At 55.7% G+C, this 20,641-nt stretch overlaps 2 protein-coding genes across 5 annotated transcripts in view; one reads left to right on the top strand and one right to left on the bottom strand.

Moving 5' to 3' along the window:
• ACO2 (aconitase 2) overlaps positions 1-11,697 on the top strand; it is a 64,693-nt gene extending 52,996 nt beyond the window's left edge. For both annotated transcript variants that reach the window (XM_058431205.1, XM_032139068.2), the window contains 12 exons: positions 204-308; positions 1,155-1,246; positions 2,822-2,927; positions 5,619-5,776; positions 5,994-6,067; positions 6,620-6,731; positions 7,657-7,779; positions 8,011-8,166; positions 9,053-9,244; positions 10,100-10,232; positions 10,712-10,833; positions 11,285-11,697. In XM_058431205.1, coding sequence (XP_058287188.1) covers positions 204-308; positions 1,155-1,246; positions 2,822-2,927; positions 5,619-5,776; positions 5,994-6,067; positions 6,620-6,731; positions 7,657-7,779; positions 8,011-8,166; positions 9,053-9,244; positions 10,100-10,232; positions 10,712-10,833; positions 11,285-11,419 — 1,508 coding nt within the window. In that variant the 3' untranslated portion in view covers positions 11,420-11,697. The remainder of the gene's footprint in view (positions 1-203; positions 309-1,154; positions 1,247-2,821; positions 2,928-5,618; positions 5,777-5,993; positions 6,068-6,619; positions 6,732-7,656; positions 7,780-8,010; positions 8,167-9,052; positions 9,245-10,099; positions 10,233-10,711; positions 10,834-11,284) is intronic.
• Positions 11,698-11,784: 87 nt separating this feature from the next.
• Positions 11,785-20,641, bottom strand: part of POLR3H (RNA polymerase III subunit H) — a 21,434-nt gene continuing 12,577 nt past the window's right edge. Inside the window, exons 3-7 of one of the 3 annotated variants that reach the window (XR_009211019.1) lie at positions 16,463-16,549; positions 15,904-15,967; positions 14,501-14,702; positions 12,281-13,157; positions 11,801-11,916 (exon numbers count right to left, since the gene is read on the bottom strand). Coding sequence is in view for 2 of the 3 variants with exons in the window: in XM_032139069.2 (XP_031994960.1) it covers positions 11,827-11,916; positions 14,501-14,702; positions 15,904-15,967; positions 16,463-16,549 (443 nt within the window). In the remaining variant the exon portion in view is untranslated. Of the gene's footprint in view, positions 13,158-14,500; positions 14,703-15,903; positions 15,968-16,462; positions 16,550-20,641 lie in introns of all 3 variants that reach the window. The other 2 variants (XM_032139069.2, XM_032139070.2) reach the window with 2 other exon arrangements.

The raw sequence follows: 20,641 nt of genomic DNA on the forward strand, positions 1-20,641 counted from the left end.
TCTGATCCCCATGGCCTCCCCTCACTGGCCCAGGTTTTTACCCAGGGCCTCAAGGGATGAGTCGGCCCGCTGTCCCCACATCTCTCTGAGTGGGGGGAGAAGCAATGCAGCTCCCTGGTGTGAAGATGCAGGTGGCCATGTAGCAGGTGCGTGGGACCCTGGCCTGGCCACCAGCCAATGCCCGGGGCTCTGTTGCTCCACAGGCATGGCGACAATCTGCAACATGGGTGCAGAAATTGGGGCCACCACTTCCGTGTTCCCTTACAACCACAGGATGAAGAAGTACCTGAGCAAGACCGGCCGGGCAGGTGAGCTGGCAGGGGCAGGTCCGTGTGGGCGGGACAGTCACATGCCTGCTCCTCCCCAAGACAGCTACGCCTTTCCCTGTCGGGCAGGAGTCCTTAACCCAGGTCTCCAGACAGGCGTCCGAGGCTCTGAGAAAGCCCTGAAGAGGTGCAATATGTTTCTGAGTAGAGTGTCTGGAGCTCTCTCTAGCTTCTCAAAGGGCCTGGCGTCTGAGTTCAAGATAGCCCCACCTCAGGATGGGCATTTCGTTTTCCCTGGAAGGTGGCTGAATGCCTGCCCTTCTCGGCCTGGTCCCTGCTGCCCCCCACAGGAAACTCCGGACACGACAGGGATCGCTTCTGTTGATAATTCCTGACCTAGCAGGGGAACTTTTGGAAGGAGAACCACTTTCCCAGCCTCCCCTGACAACTTCCCTAAGGCTCTAGCCTGGCTTCTTTGGAGCTCAGAGGGCACTGGCACCTGTGAAGGGTGGTGCGTTGCGGGAGTGAATGAGGAGCCAGAGACCAGGGGCCATGGGGAGAGCCATAAGCACGTGGAATCCTTGGAAGGCTCTTCCCTTTCCTTATTGAGTGACTGCTTCTTCAAAACCCAGCTGTTCACTTCCAGAACACCCTCCCCAGCTCTGAACCTTAGCTGGTGCTCCTCCTCTGTGTCTCTGTGTCCTTGACAGCTCCTGCACTAGGGTGTGAGCTCTGTAAGGGCAGGGACAGCAGCCTTGGTTTCTTCATTGGCCTAGTCAGTGCCCAGGGCGGGCCTGGTGTTTGGCACGTGCTCAGGTGGGTGGTGAGTGAACTCTCAAGAACAGTTGCTGTTTCACGTGCTCCATCCCCGTCCCTTGTTGATTTCAGACATTGCCAATCTAGCTGATGAATTCAAGGATCACTTGGTGCCTGACCCTGGCTGCCATTATGACCAACTAATTGAAATTAACCTCAGTGAGGTGAGGAGACAATTAATTGGGTTCAAAAAGTTTCTGAGAGTAGTGGGGAGCAGGGTGGGTCCTGCCTAAATACTCATTGAGGGCCGGGTGGTGGCTCACAGCTGTAATCCCAGCACTTTGGGAGGCCAAGGTGGGTGGGTCAGTTGAGGTCAGCAGTTCAAGACCAGCCTGTCCAACATAGTGAAACCCCGTCTCTACTAAAAAAAAAAAAAAAATACAAAAATTAGCTGGGCATAGTGCCATGTGCCTATAATCCCAGCTACTCAGGAGGCTGAGGCAAGAGAATCGCTTGAACCCGGGACGCAGAGGTTGCAGTCAGCCAAGATCGCACCACTGCGCTCCAGCCTGGGCGACAGAGCGACACTGTCTCAAAAACAAAACAAAAAAAACCTCAGGGTGACTCGTGGGCCCCTGGGTCCCCAGTGTTCCTGCAAACTGCTTCCTGAAGCAGCCTGGAGCGGGAGGTGGGGAGGGAGGAGACACAGCCACGGGGAGAGCAGAGGTAGCTCTGGCTGCTGAACCAGAAGTAGATGTCAGTTTGCCACCAGCTCAGCTTTAGGAGAAGCCAAGGTTTCACCCTGAAGGGTTTTTGTTATCTGAGTTCAGAGGGCAAATCCCAGCAGGGTTAGGCACCCTGAGACCCACAGATCAGAGCATGTGTTTGCAGAGCCAGAGGAAGGGCAGGCTAGAGGATCCCGTCTGCAGGAGTTCACACCTCGGCTCTGCCACTTAAGTTGTGTGGCCTTGGTCACGCACTTAGCCTCTGTAGGCCCCTTGCTCCATCACGTGTGGAACCTACAACAGTCATGAGGATTGAATGAATTCATATAACTAACACTGATGGAGGTTTACTGCATGCTGGGCACATAGCTGAGTGCCTCACATTTACTGATGATTATGACATGTAAAGCATCTGGCCTTAAGTCCGTTTTTGTCATAAGATTCCAAAAGCAGCCGGGTGCGGTGGCTCACGCCTGTAATCCCAGCACTTTGGGAGGCCGAGGCGGGCGGATCACGAGGTCAGGAGATTGAGACCATCCTGGCTAACGTGATGAAACCCCGTCTCTTACTAAAAAAAATACAAAAAAATTAGACGTGGTGGCGGGCGCCTGTAGTCCCAGCTACTTGGGAGGCTGAGGCAGAAGAATGGTGTGAACCTGGGAGGCGGAGGCTGCAGTGAGCCAAGATCGCGCCACTGCACTCCAGCCTGGGCAACAGAGCAAGACTCCGTCTGAAAAAAAAAAAAAATTCCAAAAGCAACATCGAATGGGAGATAATGAACTTAGGAAGCTGACAGCCTTGATCATTCCGTGCCTCTGCTGTCTCCTAGCTGTGTGACTTCGAGCACAGCATGTCACTTCTGAGCTTCAGTTCCTTCATCTGCAGAGCAGGGCTGGAGGGAGCCCGGGAGTGGGTGTGTGCAGAGCCAACTGCTCAGTTCTTCCCTGTGATGAGGTTTCAGTCAAGAGAAAGTCGGTGGCCTCTCTGTGGGGACGTGGTGAGGCAGTGAAAGAGGCTGTCCTCACTTCAAGGTTTCTTCCCTCCTTTCTTCTCCTTTCATGTTTGTTTCTTCAGCTGAAGCCACACATCAATGGGCCCTTCACCCCTGACCTGGCTCACCCTGTGGCAGAAGTGGGCAAGGTGGCAGAGAAGGAAGGATGGCCTCTGGACATCCGAGTGGGTAAGCACCTTCCACCCCATCTGTTTAGCAGGTCTCAGGGCCAGTGGCTCTGCCCAGGGCTGTAGACAATCACCTATGCCTACTGTGTGGCACTTTCTAAGGTGGGCAGTTTCTGAAATGGGTTTATTATTGAAAAATTACTTTTTCGGCCAGAAGTGGTGGCTCATGCTTGAAATCCCAGCATTTTGGGAGGCCAAGGCAGGTGGATTACTTGAGTTTAGGGGTTCAAGACCAGTCTGGGCAACATGGAAAAACCCTGTCTCTTAAAAGAAAATGCAAAAATTGGCCGGGCGGGGTGGCTCATGCCTGTAATCCCAGCACTTTGGGAGGCCAAGACGGGTGGATCATGAGGTCAGCAGATTGAGACCATCCTGGCTAACACGGTGAAACCCCATCTCTACTAAAAATACAAAAAATTAGCTGGGGGTGGTGGCATGTGCCTGTAGTCCCAGTTACTTGGGAGGCTGAGGCAGGAGAATCGCTTGAACTGGGGAGGCGGAGGTTGCAATGAACTGAGATTGTGCCACTGCACTCCAGCCTGGGCGACACAGCAAGCCTCCGTCTCAGAAAAAAAAAAAAAAGAGACTGTGCCCAAAAAAAAAAAAAGAGAGAAAAGAAAAATTACTTTTTCTTGGCAGAAAAGAAAAATACGTTTATTGTAGAGAATATTCACAATCAAGAAGAATTTTTAAAACTCCTAATCTCAACCCCCAGCCAGGAGCAAGCTCTTAGGAGCTCTTGGAGAGGTGTGCTGTGTTTCTGTGTATTGTGTGCATAGATTTCTCTGTTTTACATTTTATATCACCCTTGCTGCTTTATGTGACTTTTCATGGTTTACACATGCAGACACCCTGGCATGCCAATCACTGGCATCTGCTGCTGCTGGGTACAGTGTGGCTGTGAAGAGCGTGGAGCCTGGAGCCAGATGGCCTGGGCCTGAATCCTGGCTCTGCCACCTAATAGCTGAGTGACCCTGAGCAAACTACTTCACTGTCTACGTGTGGGTTCCCCATCTGTAAAACAGGAGTCATGATCGTACTGACACCTTTAAAGGTGGTGTTGGGCCTATTGCTGCTATCACCAATGAGAAAAATAGATAAAAAATAAAGTTGTCTGGAGAAGTGACAAATTAATATGTGAAAAGAGGTTTCTATACTGTCTGGCCGGAAATAAGGGCAATATAATATGTTCGCCCTTACTCATTGAAGTAATTTTAAGAAAAAAAAGTCTTTGGTGGTTTAATAATTAGAAAGTAAATTACTAAATTTTTTTTTTTTTTTTTTTTTTTGAGACGGAGTCTCGCTCTGTCACCCAGGCTGGAGTGCAGTGGCACAATCTTGGCTCACTGCAAGCTCCGCCTCCCGGGTTCACGCCATTCTCCTGCCTCAGCCTCTCCGAGTAGCTGGGACTACAGGCGCCCGCCACCACGCCCGGCTAATTTTTTGTATTTTTAGTAGAGACGGGGTTTCACCATGGTCTCGATCTCCTGACCTCGTGATCCGCCCGCCTCGGCCTCCCAAAGTGCTGGGATTACAAGCGTGAGCCACCACGCCCGGCAGTAAATTACTAAATTAATAAAAGAAACTATCTTGGCTGGTTGCATTGGCTTTCGCCAGTAATCCCAACACTTTTTTTTTTTTTTAATTTTTTTTGAGACATAGTCTCGCTCTGTCACCCAGGCTGGAGTGCAGTGGCGCAATTTCGGCTCACTGCAGCCTCCGCCTCCGAGGTTCAAGCAATTCTCCTGCCTCAGCCTCCCGAGTAGCTGGGACTACAGGCACCCGCCATCATGCCTGGCTAATTTTTGTATTTTTAGTAGAGATGGGGTTTCACCGTGTTAGCCAGGCTAGTCTGGAACCCCTGACCTCAAGTGATCTGCCTGCCTCGGCCTCTCAAAGTTGTGGGATTACAGGTGTGAGCCACCGCGCCTGGCCAATCTCAACATTTTGAGAGGCTGAGGCAGGAGGATCATTTGATCCCAGGAGTTCAAGACCAGCCTGGGCAACATGGTGAGACTTTCCCTCTACAAAAACAATTTAATTAATTAGCCAGGTGTGGTGGTACTCACGTGTGGGTCCCAGCTACTCAGGAGGTTGAGGTAGGAGGAGTTGCTTGCGCCCCAGGAGTTAGAGACTGCAGTGAGCAAGCCATGACTGTTCCCTTGCACTCCAGCCTGGGCAACAGAGCAAGACCCTATCTCAACAACAACAACAAAAAGAGACTGTCTATACAGACAATGCGATGTTATTCAGGTTTTATAGACTTTTTAAAAAGAACTCTTATTGCCCTAATTATAAAACAATCTTTAAAACCCAAAAAATACTAGAACGTATAAAAGAAAATTAGCATCTCCTGTCAGCCCCAGCCATCAAGGATGGCTGTTCATACGTTTGTATGAGCCCTCTGACGTGCCTACACATGTACATGATATTGCTATAAAAGGGGTCATAGTACTGATGTGTTCAGCGTCATGGCCAATGGCTACAGCATCTTTCTTCAAATGATGCCAAGTCATGAGTAGCCTGTCCTTTATTGTTGGATATTTCGGTTGCTTGCAACTGGTTTCTGTTAAAAGTCTCTGGCCCAGCCCAGATGGTGAACTCTTTTGGCCAAGTCTGGATAATTTGAGGTCAGGTGGAGACCTCTGCTGTCTCCTCCTGACCCTTAACCCCACCACCCACAATGCACCAGGTCTAATTGGTAGCTGCACCAATTCAAGCTATGAAGATATGGGGCGCTCAGCAGCTGTGGCCAAGCAGGCACTGGCCCATGGCCTCAAGTGCAAGTCCCAGTTCACCATCACTCCAGGTTCCGAGCAGATCCGCGCCACCATTGAGCGGGACGGCTATGTGAGTGCCCATATCCCCCTGCCCATCTCCCCCACCCCATGCTGAGTAATGCCTCCAGGTGGCACAAGCCCACAGGCCTGTTGGGCCGGGGCTAGGGCAGGTCCCAGTGGCTGCCCTGGGGTTCCAGTACAGCACTTCGTCCTGCAGCCACCAAATCACCCCTTCCCATCAGATTCTCAGCTGCCCTTGACATTCTGTCTTCCTCTCTCCCTGGCAGGCACAGATCTTGAGGGATCTGGGTGGCATCGTCCTGGCCAATGCTTGTGGCCCCTGCATTGGCCAGTGGGACAGGTAAGAGGCACATCTTTTGACAGGACAGCCCCTTGTGCACAGGGTACGGAGCCCCAGAAGTTGGAGGCGGAATTATTGGGGTGGAGAGAAGAGACTCCAGCCAAGGTCTGTAGCTACAGGGACTCCTGCCCATTAGAAGCCTCTGGCAGACATGCCTGGGAAGTGGGGCTGGGTGAGGAAGGGCCCTGCAGAGGCACTGGGGGGCCACTTGGCTGAAGCCTAGGCTGGCAGGAGGAAGCCAGCGCGGCCTCACCCTAGCAGACACAGCAGGAGACGTTTGGGAGGAGGCAGTGGCCCCAGGTCAGGAAACTCAGGCCTTGACCAAGGCCTTGCCTCTGGCTTACGTGTGGTTGCAGGCTGGGCCCAGTGATCCTGAGGTTCCCTTCTGCTCTGCGCGTGGCCCAAGGAGGAGGCAACCCTGGCAGGGCCTCTTCATTTTCCCTCGGTAGGAGCTAGGCTGGGCTGCGCCACAGGAACCCAGCTTGTCTGTCCTCGGGACAGGCCAGGTAACAAGGCCGGATATCCCTAACCCTGTTCCCTCTGACCTGGCAGGAAGGACATCAAGAAGGGGGAGAAGAACACAATCGTCACCTCCTACAACAGGAACTTCACGGGTCGCAACGACGCGAACCCCGAGACCCATGCCTTCGTCACGTCCCCAGAGGTGAGACCGCCCAGCTGTGCACGAGCCTGGGACGGCCTCTGGGGGCCCCTGGCGGGTCAGAGGAGGAGGCAGGAGGAGATGGGGACTGGGACCAGGTTTGGCATCGCAGGACAGGGGTCATCCAAGTGATAGCCGGGAGCCACAGGCCTTCCCAGCCCCAGGCTCACGCTTGGTGCTTCCTGCCTGGGGCTCCCTGGGTCGTGGGATTATGAGATTATTTATACAGTGGTTTGTGCTTATGAGCATGGAATTTGGAATCTCACTCACTGCCTAGGACACATCCCAGCCCTGCCTCTGACTCACTGTATGAGTGTGGCCAAGTCACTTACCTTCTCTGTGTCCCCGTAATCCTTGGGATTACCTGGGAAAGTGTGTGGGACACATGCAGTTTCCGACCCCAGGTAGGAATTCCACAAAAGGGAGGCCTTTGCCATTGTTCCTGTGGTCAGAGTGAGCCTTGCCCTTGGCGGTATTCAGCCCTGGCCGTGACTGGCACATAGCCAGGCTCTCTTGACTTGGTTGTTTATCTGTGTGTTCTACAAATACTTCTTGCTACATGGGTGAAGGAATGGCCCCTTCCATGTTTTTAGTGTCCTCCGCACTGAGCAGCTTTGCATCATAGCAGCATTTCTGCGCCAGGGCCCCCACTCCCTCCAGGATAGCTGTGAGGAGAGAGGACAGCATTGCCGGTCCGGCCCTGCAGGGATGGGAGAGGCCACACTGCCCTTGGCTTCCTGAGTCCTCTGCAGGCCCAAGGCCCCATGGTCCCAAAGATCATCCTGCAGCTCTGGCCTCTGAGGAACACAGCGGTCTGGGGAGGAAATTTCCTGGGTTCCTTTCTCAGTTTTGGTCTAGGCTTCTGGTAGGTGCAGGAGACAGGAGTGGTGTTTGGTGCTGACCAACAAACTGGCCACCTCCACTTCAGATTGTCACAGCCCTGGCCATTGCGGGAACCCTCAAGTTCAACCCAGAGACTGACTACCTGACGGGCACGGATGGCAAGAAGTTCAAGCTGGAGGCTCCGGATGCAGATGAGCTTCCCAAAGTGGTGAGCACCCACGCCCCCTGCGGGGGCTCTGCTGGTTGCTGTGCGGCCACGGCACTTCCTTCTCAACCTCACAGCACCTCCTGTGCAGGCAGGGAGGGCACTGCTAGTGAGAAGGAAGCAGCTCTGTTCCCTGGGAGGGGAGGTGGGGCCCGGGAAAACTTGCCTTCTGAGAGTCTGTCCTTGTGGGAACTGAGGAATCAGCACCCCACGCATCCCCATTCCCTGCTGCAGGAGTTTGACCCGGGGCAGGACACCTACCAGCACCCACCCAAGGACAGCAGCGGGCAGCATGTGGACGTGAGCCCCACCAGCCAGCGCCTGCAGCTCTTGGAGCCTTTTGACAAGTGGGATGGCAAGGACCTGGAGGACCTGCAGATCCTCATCAAGGTCAGCAGCATGGGGACGGCAGGACAGCCCCACCCTGCCAGGGCCCCCCGTCCCCTGAGCATCGGGAAGGGCCATGAACCTAGAGGAAGTGAGCAAACAGTCAAGACGCAGGTGGGAGATGGAAGGGAGGTTTCGCTGCAGAGCAGAAAGGGTATTGCAGTCCAGCGTTCCTCTTCTCTGTGGCCCCGAACTGGGTAGAGCTAGATCTGGCCAGCCTCCGTCTGGGGCCCTCAGCCATCCAGCAGCAGCTGATCAGAGCCACCTCCAGTGGGTGTGGGTAGGTGAGTACAGCTCAGGCTGGGCTGGGACGGTGTGTGTGATTGCACAGCAGGCTCCACACCTGGCATGTCCACACAGGCTCTGGAAGCCATGGACGACTCCTGCCCCCACAGTTGGGCACCCGTGGATATGGGATGGCCTGTGTTTGGCACTGACCAAAAACAAGCCTTTCTGGTGTGGCCAGAGGCCTCCAATCTGTGTCAGATATTAATTTATGCTGCTTATTAAGGGGTCTCCAGGCACCCCTGTGACAGAAGAGACTAATCAGTCATCAGCCAGGACCCAGGCATGTCCTGGGCTCCTGTGTCCGGCATGAGATCTGTGGCTGATCTTGCAGCCGAGGCCTGAAGGGTGAGCGAACATTGACCTGTCCTGACTTTGGGTGGCCTCTGCCCCATAAGGGAGACTGAGCAGCCAGAGGCCTTTGAGGGGATGAGTGATGGCCTGGCCTGAGCCCATGTGGCCTTAGGGTGGAAGCACCAGGACCACAGAACAGGTGTCTAAAGCCTTGCCTGCCTCTCACCCCTGCTGCCTGCCTCTGGAGAGCTTGTCATCCACCCCTCCAGGGCCATGCCCTGACCTCTGTCTTCTCTACTTACCACCCAAGGTCAAAGGGAAGTGTACCACTGACCACATCTCGGCTGCTGGCCCCTGGCTCAAGTTCCGTGGGCACTTGGATAACATCTCCAACAACCTGCTCATTGGTGCCATCAACATTGAAAATGGCAAGGCCAACTCTGTGCGCAATGCCGTCACTCAGGAGTTTGGCCCCGTCCCTGACACTGCCCGCTACTACAAGGTGGGTCAGAGTTGATGGGGGCAATGCCAGTGGTCACTCCTGAAGGGGCCCGGAAGGCAGGTGCAGGGAGGACTTTAGGGGAGTGGAAACTGGGAAGGAGGCCGACCAAGCCCAAAGGGGGCTGCTGTGGAAGGGAGGAGAGGCCTGCAGCCCCTCCCCATGGCTGAGAGGGCATGAGGCCCAGGTCCAGTGATACAGCCGGGTCCCTGCACCAGGGAGTTAGTGAGAGCAGCGCTCAGGAGATATCTGGCCTTAGACCAAGACAAGGAAGGGGGCCGACTCGGGAAGTCAGAGGCCAACACGCTCAGAGAGGGAGCTACGTGGGGCCTCGCAATGAGCAGGCAGAGAGGGTCTGAGACCAGTGTCAGGGTCTGAGGTGACTGGACTTTTTCTGCTTTGAGAAACGAACAGAACGAGGGCTGAACCCAAGTCCTGGCCCAGCCGGGTGAGAGGACTCTGGCACCCCCTGGTGGCTGGGTGGGGTAGAGGGTGCTCCCAGGAAGGGGGTGCCTTGAGCTTCACAGATGCATCTTGTGTGGGGCGCGGAGGCCGTCCGTCTCACCCAACCTCCCTCCACACACACCTGCCTCCCTGCCAAGCACCAATGGGTGGGTTCTATCTTCTTTGCCACTGCAGACAACCACGCGCCTCTGTCCCCTCTGGGCCTTGTTTGGGTCTCATTCACCCAGGCTTCACTTGCCCTTAGGCAGCAGGTGAGGAAAGGCCCCTCTAGCCCCTTTACCGGGAGCCTCAGGATGCCCAGGTGCCAGGTGGGTGAGGCCAGGCAGGTAGGGCCAGACAGGTGGGGATGGTGCCCTCCTCTGCCTTATAACCTTACCCCCGCTTGCCTGACAGAAACATGGCATCAGGTGGGTGGTGATTGGAGACGAGAACTACGGCGAGGGCTCCAGCCGGGAGCATGCAGCTCTGGAGCCTCGCCACCTTGGGGGCCGGGCCATCATCACCAAGAGCTTTGCCAGGATCCACGGTGAGCTGGAGTCTACCCGGGCCATCCTCATCCCATCCCTAGTGATCAAGGTCACTAGCCCTGCCCGTGGCTGAGTTGGGCCTGGTTCTAGGCTGTGTCCACTGCAGCCCACAGGCCTGTGAGTCTCTTGTCCCTTCTTAGGCTCACACAGTGCACATCCGACGCTCAGCTTCCCGGCTTCCCGCAGGCCCTGCTTCCAGGCTTGTAGATCTGAGCCACTGAGATCTAGGGCATGTGCCAGAGGGTTCTTTCTGATCATGAATGTGCAGCAGGAAGGCCTCACAGACCTCAGCACCAGTGCATACTTGCTAGGGGTGCCCCTAGTGAAAGGGAGCAGACCAGGGCCCCGTAGTCACTGCCCGGGCATTGTCCCAGGCAGCAGGATTAGGGGCATCTCCCAGAGCCCCACATGGGTTCAGAAAATGAAGCTCTCCAGGCTAGTCAGGCTCCCTGATGACCGAATGCCGCCTGCCTTCCAGAGACCAATCTGAAGAAACAGGGCCTGCTGCCTCTGACCTTCGCTGACCCAGCTGACTACAACAAGATTCACCCTGTGGACAAGCTGACCATTCAGGGCCTGAAGGACTTCACCCCTGGCAAGGTTAGGGGCCCGGGTCCCCCTGAGGTGGTGGGGTGAGGGGCAGCCACCTTGTTTCCCCTCCTGCACTGGCCCCAGGGTAGCTTCTCCCAGGAGGCTTCATTCCAGCTGGAAAGGCCCCCAGTTCTCTAGGTGGCCCCACAGAGAAAGCAAAGTGCCTTCTCAGAGTTGGGCGTTGGGGTCAGCCCGGGGCCCTCCCACCTCCCCAACCTCCCTTTACTCACCAGGACTTGGCACTCAGAGGACAGCCCACCCACTGCAGGACCCTCTGGTCCCCAGGAATCCCCTGTAGGTGCCACCTGGGTCTGACCTGGGCCATCAGGCACAGACTGGCCTAGGATTAGCCTGCTGACCTCCTAGGTCCCCAGGCAGTGCCCTGTCTCCCTGATCCCCCTGCATGGCCAAGGGCACGCAGTACCCACCACTTCTACCCATACCCACCTTCTCCTTGCAGCCCCTGAAGTGCATCATCAAGCACCCCAACGGGACCCAGGAGACCATCCTCCTGAACCACACCTTCAATGAGACGCAGATTGAGTGGTTCCGCGCTGGCAGTGCCCTCAACAGAATGAAGGAGCTGCAACAGTGAGGGCAGTGCCTCCCCGCCCCCGCCCCCGGCTGGCGTCAAGTTCAGCTCCACGTGTGCCATCAGTGGATCTGATCCATCCAGCCATGGCTTCTTATTCCAAGATGGTGTGACCAGACATGCTTCCTGCTCCCCGCTCAGCCCACGGAGTCACTGTGGTGGTGGGGGGTTCTTAAAATAACTTTTTAGCCCCTGTCTTCCTATTTTTAGTTTGGTTCAGATCTTAAGCAGCTCCATGCAACTGTATTTATTTTTGATGACAAGACTCCCATCTAAAGTTTTTCTCCTGCCTGATCATTTCATTGGTGGCTGAAGGATTCTAGAGAACCTTTTGTTCTTGCAAGGAAAACAAGAATCCAAAACCAGTGACTGTTCTGTAAGTGAGTGAGTGGTGTCTGTGCCGTTTGTTATCAAGTCCAGGGTCCAGGAAGGGTCTTTTCAGTCACCGTCAGTGGAGGCCCAACAGCCACAGATGGATCCATCACTGCAGTGAAGGAGACCTGAGGTGTGGCAGAAATGACCTCCCTGTCACCTCCCACCCCACCCCACTTCTACCTGCAGAGCAGCCCTGCCCCCCATGTTCCTGTAGCTTCCCTGCTGGGACAGGATGGAGTCTCCCAGAGACAGGCCTTCACTCTCCACCTCCCCTGGGCACTGATATGCCAGGCATGGCCTCATGTAGCCCTCTAAACACTGAGGGTGGGCACAGCAGCAGATGAGGCCACCTGGAAAGGGAATTGGCCCAAGTGGAGTGGCATCAGCTGACACCACCAGCACCTCCACACTCGGGGGTCCTGTGAGAGCCGAAGAGGCCAGGGCAGGAGGCAGGTTCCATGGAGGCCCCATCACCAGGACAAAACTTACTGTTAGGCAAGCGTCCTGGTGTCGGCAGAGGGGCAAAAGGAATCCTGCGAAGTCACGCTGCTGAAGAAACGCTGTGGGCCCAGAGCTGGGGTGTCACCAGCAGTCCCACAAGGTGCTTGTGGCAATAGCTGAGGTCTGAGGGACAGGTGGTCCCAGGCTTGCTGCTGTCTTGTGTCTTGAATTGGGTAGGGGGTACCAGCAAAGCCCTGAGCCTCCACTGTTTTGATCAGGAACTGTTCTCCTCGAGCTCAGGGGCTACCCCACCTTTTTCCACAAGCTGGTGGGAAGGTGCCTCCCCTTCATGCCCACTCAATTCCGACTAGCAGCTTCCAGCACCCAAAGCACCCACCCCAGGCAAGCCAGCCTCACTTCCTATGTCACTTTATGGCACCACCAGGCTCAGCCAGCCCAGAGCCCAGCCTGGGGCAGCCCAGAGCTCACAGCCTCCACGTGCTGGCACCTGGGCAGGGTTGGGGGAACCCATCTGCCATAAGGGAGGCCATGCTGTTCCAGCGACAGGAACTCAGTGACCTCAGATCATACCACTGGCCATTGAGACAAGGGTGGCCCCTTCCCTTCTGATGCTGCCATTGTTTGTTAAATGGCTTTGCTGTCACTGAAAGCAGCGACTTGAGAAGCTCTGGGGGGAGGAGCAGGGCCTAGATGGTGGAGGAGAGGGGCAAGCTGGTGGGCACTCCTGGCCTTGCCTCACTGTCCAGCTCGAGACACTATCTCCTTAGCATCGGCCTCAGCTGCTGTTGTCTTCACAGCCGGCCGTACCACCTTCCCGCAGGCTGGTAGGGTCCACTGACCAGCCCCAGGGCTAGTTGCTGGTCCACCAGGAGAGAAGGCCCAGGCCTGGCTCACTGATGGATCCCTGCCAGGGATAAAGAACACGCACATTTCACTGACATGCTGGCTTGAACCAACCTGCACAGGAGGTTAAGGGAGCCCAGCAGGCCCAGCACAGGCAAAGAGGAGGCGGGGCACACGGCAGCCCAGAGGCTCTGGAGAGATGGAGCCACAGCAGTGCTCCTGACGGGCACACAGCATGCAGGGCGCAGACCCCTCTCCAGGGACCCCAGGCCCTGACAGGGTCAGGGACCCTTCCTCACCCTTAGGCCTGCCCTCCAAGGCCACCTAGGTTCTAATCGTGGCAGGAAGGCTGAGCAAACACAAGGCCCATGCTCCAGACCCATCCAACAGAGAGCAGCCTGGAAGGCCATTCTTCCCTGGAGCTCTCCCTTTTATTTCACTGCTGCAATGCTGCTCCTACAGGGAGGCCTACCTTTTTTTTTTTTTTTTTTGAGACACAGTCTCGCACTGTCACCTGGGCTGGAGTGCAGTGGCACGATCTTGGCTCACTGCAAGCTCTGCCTCCCGGGTTCACACCATTCTCCTGCCTCAGCCTCCCAAGTAGCTGGGACTACAGGCGCCTGCCACCACACCCGGCTACTTTTTTGTATTTTTAGTAGAGATGGGGTTTCACCATGTTAGCCAGGATGGTCTCGATCTCCTGACCTCGTGATCCACCCACCTTGGCCTCCCGAAGTGCTGGGATTACAGGCATGAGCCACTGCGCCCCAGCAGCCCTACCCTTAATCTCAGGGCTTTGATCTCTCCCAAGCCCCTTCCTTGATTTCTTTCTCCTTCAAACCCTTCCCTACCCCCCAATTTTTTAAAGACAGCGTCTCATTCTGTTGCCCAAGCTGTAATGCAGTGGCACAACCTTGAACTCCTGGGCTTAAGGGATACTCCCATCTCAGCCTCCCAAGTAGCTGGGACCACAGGGCACACCACCATGCCCTGCTAACTGTTTTTTATAGAGACAACCTCTCACTTTTTTAGCCAGGCTGGTCTCAAACTCCTGGCCTCAAGCGATCCTCCCACTTTGGCCTCCCAAAGTGCTGGGATTATAGATGTGAGCCACTGCACCTGGCCTCAAAGCCTCTTTATCAGTGGTCTTGTCCAGCGTGAGCTCTGTCCCCTTTGCAAGCTGACTCGCCCACCCCACCAGCAGCCATGTACCTTTACTGCCTCACAGCCCTATCCTACAGAAACTCAGGCTCTCCAGGGAGAAGTGACCAGCCAAGATCCCCCCAACAGGATCCCTGACCTGCTGGGGGAGATCCCAGAGCAGAACCCCCAGGACAGAGCTTCCAGCCCTGCACTCTGGCTCTCACACCTCATGGGGGCTTCAGCACCATCAGGGCCACTCACCACAAGCGTGTACGGAGCCTCCTTCTTTGGCAGCTCCTCACTGGAAGCGGTGGCATCTGCTGAGCTGGGCCCTGTGGGGGACGTGTCAACAAAGCTCTCGTCCACCACCCGGAAGCGGATCTCCTCGCCAGTGTCCATGTAGAGGTCATGCGCTCCTTCCTCCGTCTCGTACTCCCACACCCACACCTGCTCCGCTTCGTCGCTGAGGGGGTCCAGGGTCAAGGCAGCAACCAGGTCATGGGAGGGGCTTCTCTCGGCACCCACCGCCACCCCGCAGGAAAAACCAATCCCAGGGTGAGATCACTGTTGCTGGGAAGTCACAGGAAGAGCAGGTCCCAGCCCCATGTACAAGGCCTGGGCCAAACAGCAAGGAGTAAGCGCTCTTGGATGCCAGGACCCAGAATGGGGAACATGGGGTCCCCAGCCAGGCACCATGGCCAGACACACATGGATCTCAGAGCACCAGAGCAGGAGGGGACGAGACAGGGTCCGAGTCCCACCTCTCAAGACAACAGCAACCTGGGCCTCCTGCCACGGAGCCCCACATACCCTTTTCATCAAAGCCTTGTGACAGGCTGATGGGCACCCAAAACTTGCCGTTTTCAAGAGGACGTAGTAGGATGGGAGGTCACCTGCCCACTTGGATGACAGCTGGTGAGAGAACCAGCCGGGCTGCACCAGGTTTTCTAACACATCCTGGAGTCACGGAGACCCAGAGCCGTGCGGCCACCCAGCCAGGGCAGCCCCCCTTGGCTCTCCATCGTTCCTGGCAGAGCCCACACAGGGGAGCCATGGGTTCTCTGGTGGCAGTCCCACTATTGGGTCCTGCCTCTGTGCCAGGTCCCGTGCTGTGCACCGTGGGTACAGCTGTGACACGTCAGAGTCCTTCCCAGTGACGAGTCTCAGATTCGTGGATAGCCCCACAGAAACAGACAACCCCAGTACAGCAAGGTGAGGGGTGGGACAGGGACAACGGAGGCCCAGGAGGAACACATCTTAGCCCATGACCCGGCAGACAGGCAAGGCCTCACGTCCCAGGGACCAGCACATGCCTCCAGGGCAAGTGATCTTTAAGATGATTCCTGCAGGGACAGCCTAAGTGAAGTGAACCAGAAGTGAATGGTGTCCCCCAGGACACCACAGCTCTAACGGTGTGCAGTGTACAACCCAGACAGCCAAGCCTGATGGCCCCAACAAAGACAGGCATGTGGGCATCACATCACTCCCTGCATGGGAGGCACAGACAGGCTGGTGCCTCTGGAGCAAAAGCACAGGTAGGGGGCAGGCACAGAGGCCAGTGACATCAGGTTACAGGACCCAAAGGCCACCCTAAGGAGTGGGGACCTTCCTTTGGAGAGGCCTGAGCTACTCTGTGACAAACCACTTTAACCCACGGAGGATACAACTTGGCTGGCTGCTGCAGTGACTCTGGGGGGATGAGAATGTCATCGAAGAAGCCTAGAGAGACTGGAAGGAAGCAGGTGACGGCATGAGATGGGGGTCCCAGTGGACGCCAAACACTGTGGGGTCTGATGCTTGACAGGCAAGCCCTGCCCGGGGCTGCCCACGAGGCAGATGTCACTGTGGAAACCTAGGCCCCTTCCCCACCTAATGCCTCTGCCTACACCACCTACATAGTGGAGCAGCCCTGGGCAAAGCCCGGAGCACCTAGTCCCCAAAACCTCTGTACACGACAGGGACCAGTGGGCGCTGAAGACTCCCAGTCACTTCCACCAGCTTCAGTGCCCACCCTGAAGTCCTGAGTGACGGCCTCACAGTGAAACCTCACTGCTGACAGAGGTCATCACACAACACATAAAACGGAGGGTGGGCAAGCTTCTCTGACACCACGGGGAAGGTTCGGCCGACACCTGAGCCCTCCCTTGACCATGTGGATGGGCACAGACCTCCTGCCCCCACAGTGTTCCCAAGTCTTGTCTGAGGCGTCAGGGCCACTGTTACCGTGCACTCCTTCCGGGCTGCAGCCTTTGATCTTCCCAATCAGAATCTCGTCTAGGAATGGATGAAACACCACGTAGCGAAAATGGACTGGAAATGAAGAAAGCCCATCACTGATGCTGACCGGGGCCCCAGCGTGCTCCCATGTCACCCTCAGGTGCCAGCACACCCGGGGGCCTGTGTGGCTGCTCCATGCCACATCCCGCTGCAGGCCTAGACCCTCCCCTTGTCTCCTGCAAGTTCACAGCATGGCCCCCATAAGGGGCCAGCAGCAGTGTCCTGTAACTGGGCACTCCCAAAACTGCCAGGTTACGCAAACCTGAGCCCAGACTCTGAGCCATCAGTGGCTCCAAAGTCAATTTCAACCTCCCTCCAGGCTCTCCTTCAGCTCCTAAAAAGGGCAGAAGCAACTGGTAAAGAAAGCAGGGTTTGGAAACTCCCACCTCCTGCTGAGCAGCAAAGTCGGCCCCAGGCACAGCTCTGACCTGGAGTGGAGGCTAAAAATGCCCTGGTGTTGTGGGGCGCAGGCCAGCAGCCCAGCAAAAATGCCTCTGTGGGTTCTCAGGCCCTGCTGCAGGTGGTCCCCACTCACCTGACCGCAAGGAAAACACCAGGTGGGGTCTGTGCCCACATCGCAGACTCTGACCCCAGACCCTGGCATTAGCTGTATGTCACCGTGTCACTCAGGCCCTTGCTCGAAGCCCCAAAGTGGGAGTCCAACGCTGACCTGAGAATAAGCACGCAGCTGCCCCCTGCTGGTCAGCAACGGAGTTCCCACCATGAGGATAAGGAAGTGGCTCAGAGCCAGGGAGACCCACTCACAGCCACATAGCCATGGGGAGACACCTGGTCTTTCTGTACCCACCAGACAGGGCCACCGGGTCGAATCTTGCCTTTCTCAGATAGGTTTAATCCCAAACACAGGTTTCCACGATGCCATCAACCATTTAGTCAACCAACATGCCCCCCAGGACAGCAGGGACCCTGGCCCCTGGCCCCCCGGCATCAGCAGGGCATGAGGAGAGGCAGCCGATGGACCTCTCACCCTGGGAAGACACAAACGTGAGCCATCACAGCCACCATGAAGATGACTGGGCCTTGTGCTGACCTCCCAGAGAGCAGATGAGGGCGGCCAAGGGCCACTTACCCACAGAGGGAAAAACCCTGTCCCCCACATGACCCAACATTCAGTTTGGTTTAATAAATCCTCACAGAGGCCAGGTAGGGTGGCTCAAGTCTGTAATCCCAGCACTTTGGGAAGCTGAGGTGGGCAGATCACCTGAGGTCAGGAGTTTGAGACCAGCCTGGCCAACATGGTAAAACCCCGTCTCTACCAAAATACAAAAATTAGCCGGGTGTGGTACCAAGTGCCTATGATCCCAGCCACTCAGGAGGCTGAGGCAGGAGAATCACTTGAACCAGGAGGTTGAGGTTGCGGTGTGCCAAGATCATGCCACTGCACTCCAGCCTGGGCAACAGAGCAAGACTCCGTCTCAAAAAAAAAAAAAAAAAAAAATTCTTCACAGAGCCTGCACCAGGTTTGTGCCAGGCCCAGTCTGGGCGCTGGGCTCACGGGGGTGGGACAGCACATGATCCTGCACCGAGGGAGCCCCAGGCTGGAACAACCACATCCAAAAGCAAATGCTGGGCACCCAGAGTCCCCCATGGATGGATGAGTAAGCAAAACATGCTGGAGACACACAATGGAATATTATGCAGCCTTACAAAGGAAGGAATTCTGACACGCGCTACAGTGTGGCTGAACCTCAGGCTGAACCTTCACATGGGGCCAAGTGAAAGCAGTCGGACACAAAAGCCACACAGTGTGCGACTCCATTCATGTGCAGTGTCCAGAACCACATCCACAGAGACAGAAAGCAGTTAAGTGGCTGCCAGAGGCTGGGTAAAGGACAGGATCAGCAGTGACTGCTACTGGGCGGGGTTTCTTTGTAGGGTGATAAAAACGTTGTGGAATGGCCCGGCGCGGTGGCTCACGCCTGTAGTAATCCCAGCACTTTGGGAGGTCGAGGCGGGCAGATCACCTGAGGTCAGGAGTTTGAGACCATCCTGGCCAACATGGTGAAACCCCGTCTCTACTAAAAAAATACAAAAATTAGCCAGGCGTGGTATTGGGTGCCTATAATCCCAGCGACTTGGGAGGCTGAGGCATGAGAATTGCTTGAATCCAGGAGGCAGAGGTTACAGTGAGCTGAGACTGCGCCATTGCACTCCAGCCTGGGCAACAAGAGTAAAACTCTGTCAAAAAAAAAAAAAATTGTGGAATTAGATAGTGGTGATGGCTTAGCTGATGAGGGTGTTGTTCCTGGTGGTAGGGGGCCCTCTCCTGCCCTGCTCATATCTGCCTACCTACCATAACCCCTGGAGGCCTGTGGTGCCAATCATTGTATTCCTCCATCCCTATAGTTCCTCCGAACTGGAACTTGCATCTAGAATTTTTATCAGATTCGAGTCCTAATGTTTAGCAACAGAACTGCTTCATAATTGGGGTTAAGTTCTTCCACTGGGAACTATATAATGCTTGTTTGTCTCTCTTTGGGGGAAACTAAAAAGTTAATGATCATTGATGAGATCTGTCTTCATAAGGAGTTGCAAAATGGTGATAATGTAATTAAAAAAAAGATAGTGGTGATGGTTGCACAACTCTTAATATAGAAAAACCACTAAATTGTATGCTTTGAAAGGGTGAATTTTGTGGTATGTGAATTATATCTCAGTGAAAAAACAGAAGGACACAGAGCAACAGACTGGCCAGCCAGGAGAGTGCTGGATCTGCAGTTCATCTCACAAGAGCCCCACCTGGAGGTCTAGGGATGTGTAGCCTGCAGAGGGGATGCCTGGAAAGTCAGAAAGGATGAGTCTAAAGGACCATCAAGAAGAGGAAGGAAGCTGGGCGCGGTGGCTCACGCCTGTAATCCCAGAACTTTGGGAGGCCGAGGTGGGCAGATCACTTGCAGCCAGGAGTTGGAGACCAGCCTGGCCAACATGGCAAAACCCAGTCTCTACTAAAAATACAAAAATTATTAGCTGAGCAGGCCGGGCGCCATGGCTCACGCCTGTAATCCCAGCACTCTGGGAGGCCAAGACAGGATGATCCCCTGAGGTCGGGAGTTCAGGACAAGCCTGATCAACATGGAGAAACCCCGCCTCTACTAAAAATACAAAATTAGCCGAGCATCATGGTGGTGCATGCCTGTAATCCCAGCTACTCGGGAGGCTGAGGCAGGAGAATCGCTTGAACCCGGGAGGCAGAGGTTGCAGTGAGCCGAGACTGCACCACTGCACTCCAACGTGGGCAACAAGAGTGAAACTCTTGCAATTTTTCAGAGACAGGGTTTTAGCATGTTGCCCAGGCTGGTCTCGAACTCCTGGGCTCAAGTGATCTGCCTGCCTCAGACACCCAAAGTGCTGGGATTACAGGCATGAGCCACCATATCTGCCCTATGAAAAAGTTCTGGAGGTGGGCTGGGCACGGTGGCCCACGCCTGTAATCCCAGCACTTTGGGAGGCTGAGGCGGGCGGATCATGAGGTCAGGAGATGGAGACCATCCTGGCTAACATGATGAAACCCTGTCTCTACTAAAAATACAAAAAAAAATTAGCTGGGTGTGGTGGCGGGCGCCTGTAGTCCCAGCTACTCGGGAGGCTGAGGTAGGAGAATGGCGTGAACCCGGGCAGTGGAGCTTGCAGTGAGCCGAGATCGTGCCACTGCACTCCAGCCTAGGCAACAGAGCGAGACTCCATCTCAAACAAAATGAAAAAGTTCTGGACCTTCCGACCTACCTTCCTTCCTTCCTTCCTTCCTTCCTTCCTTCCTTTCCTTCCTTCCTTCCTTTCCTTCCTTCCTTTCCTTCCTTCTTTTCCCTCTGTGGCCCAGGCTGCATGTAATCTACTCGGCTCGCTGCTACCCCGCACCGCAGACTGCCTGGGACTGCCAGCGCTCGCCAGCCTGCTTTTTCTCCTTTGGCTGCAGGCGCGGTATCGCCATGTTGGCCACGCTGCTCTCCAGCTCCTGACCCCGAGTGCTCTGCCCGCCTCGGCCTCCCGAGGTGCTGGAACTGCAGACGGAGTCTTGCTCACTTGGTGCTCGGTGTGGCCCGGGCTGGAGTGCGGTGGCGTGGTCTTGGCTCGCAGCAGCCTCCGCCTCCCAGCCGCCTGCCTTGG

The sequence above is a fragment of the Hylobates moloch genome, unplaced genomic scaffold, assembly GCF_009828535.3.
Source record: "Hylobates moloch isolate HMO894 unplaced genomic scaffold, HMol_V3 SCAFFOLD_19, whole genome shotgun sequence".
Taxonomy (NCBI): Eukaryota; Metazoa; Chordata; class Mammalia; order Primates; family Hylobatidae; genus Hylobates; species Hylobates moloch.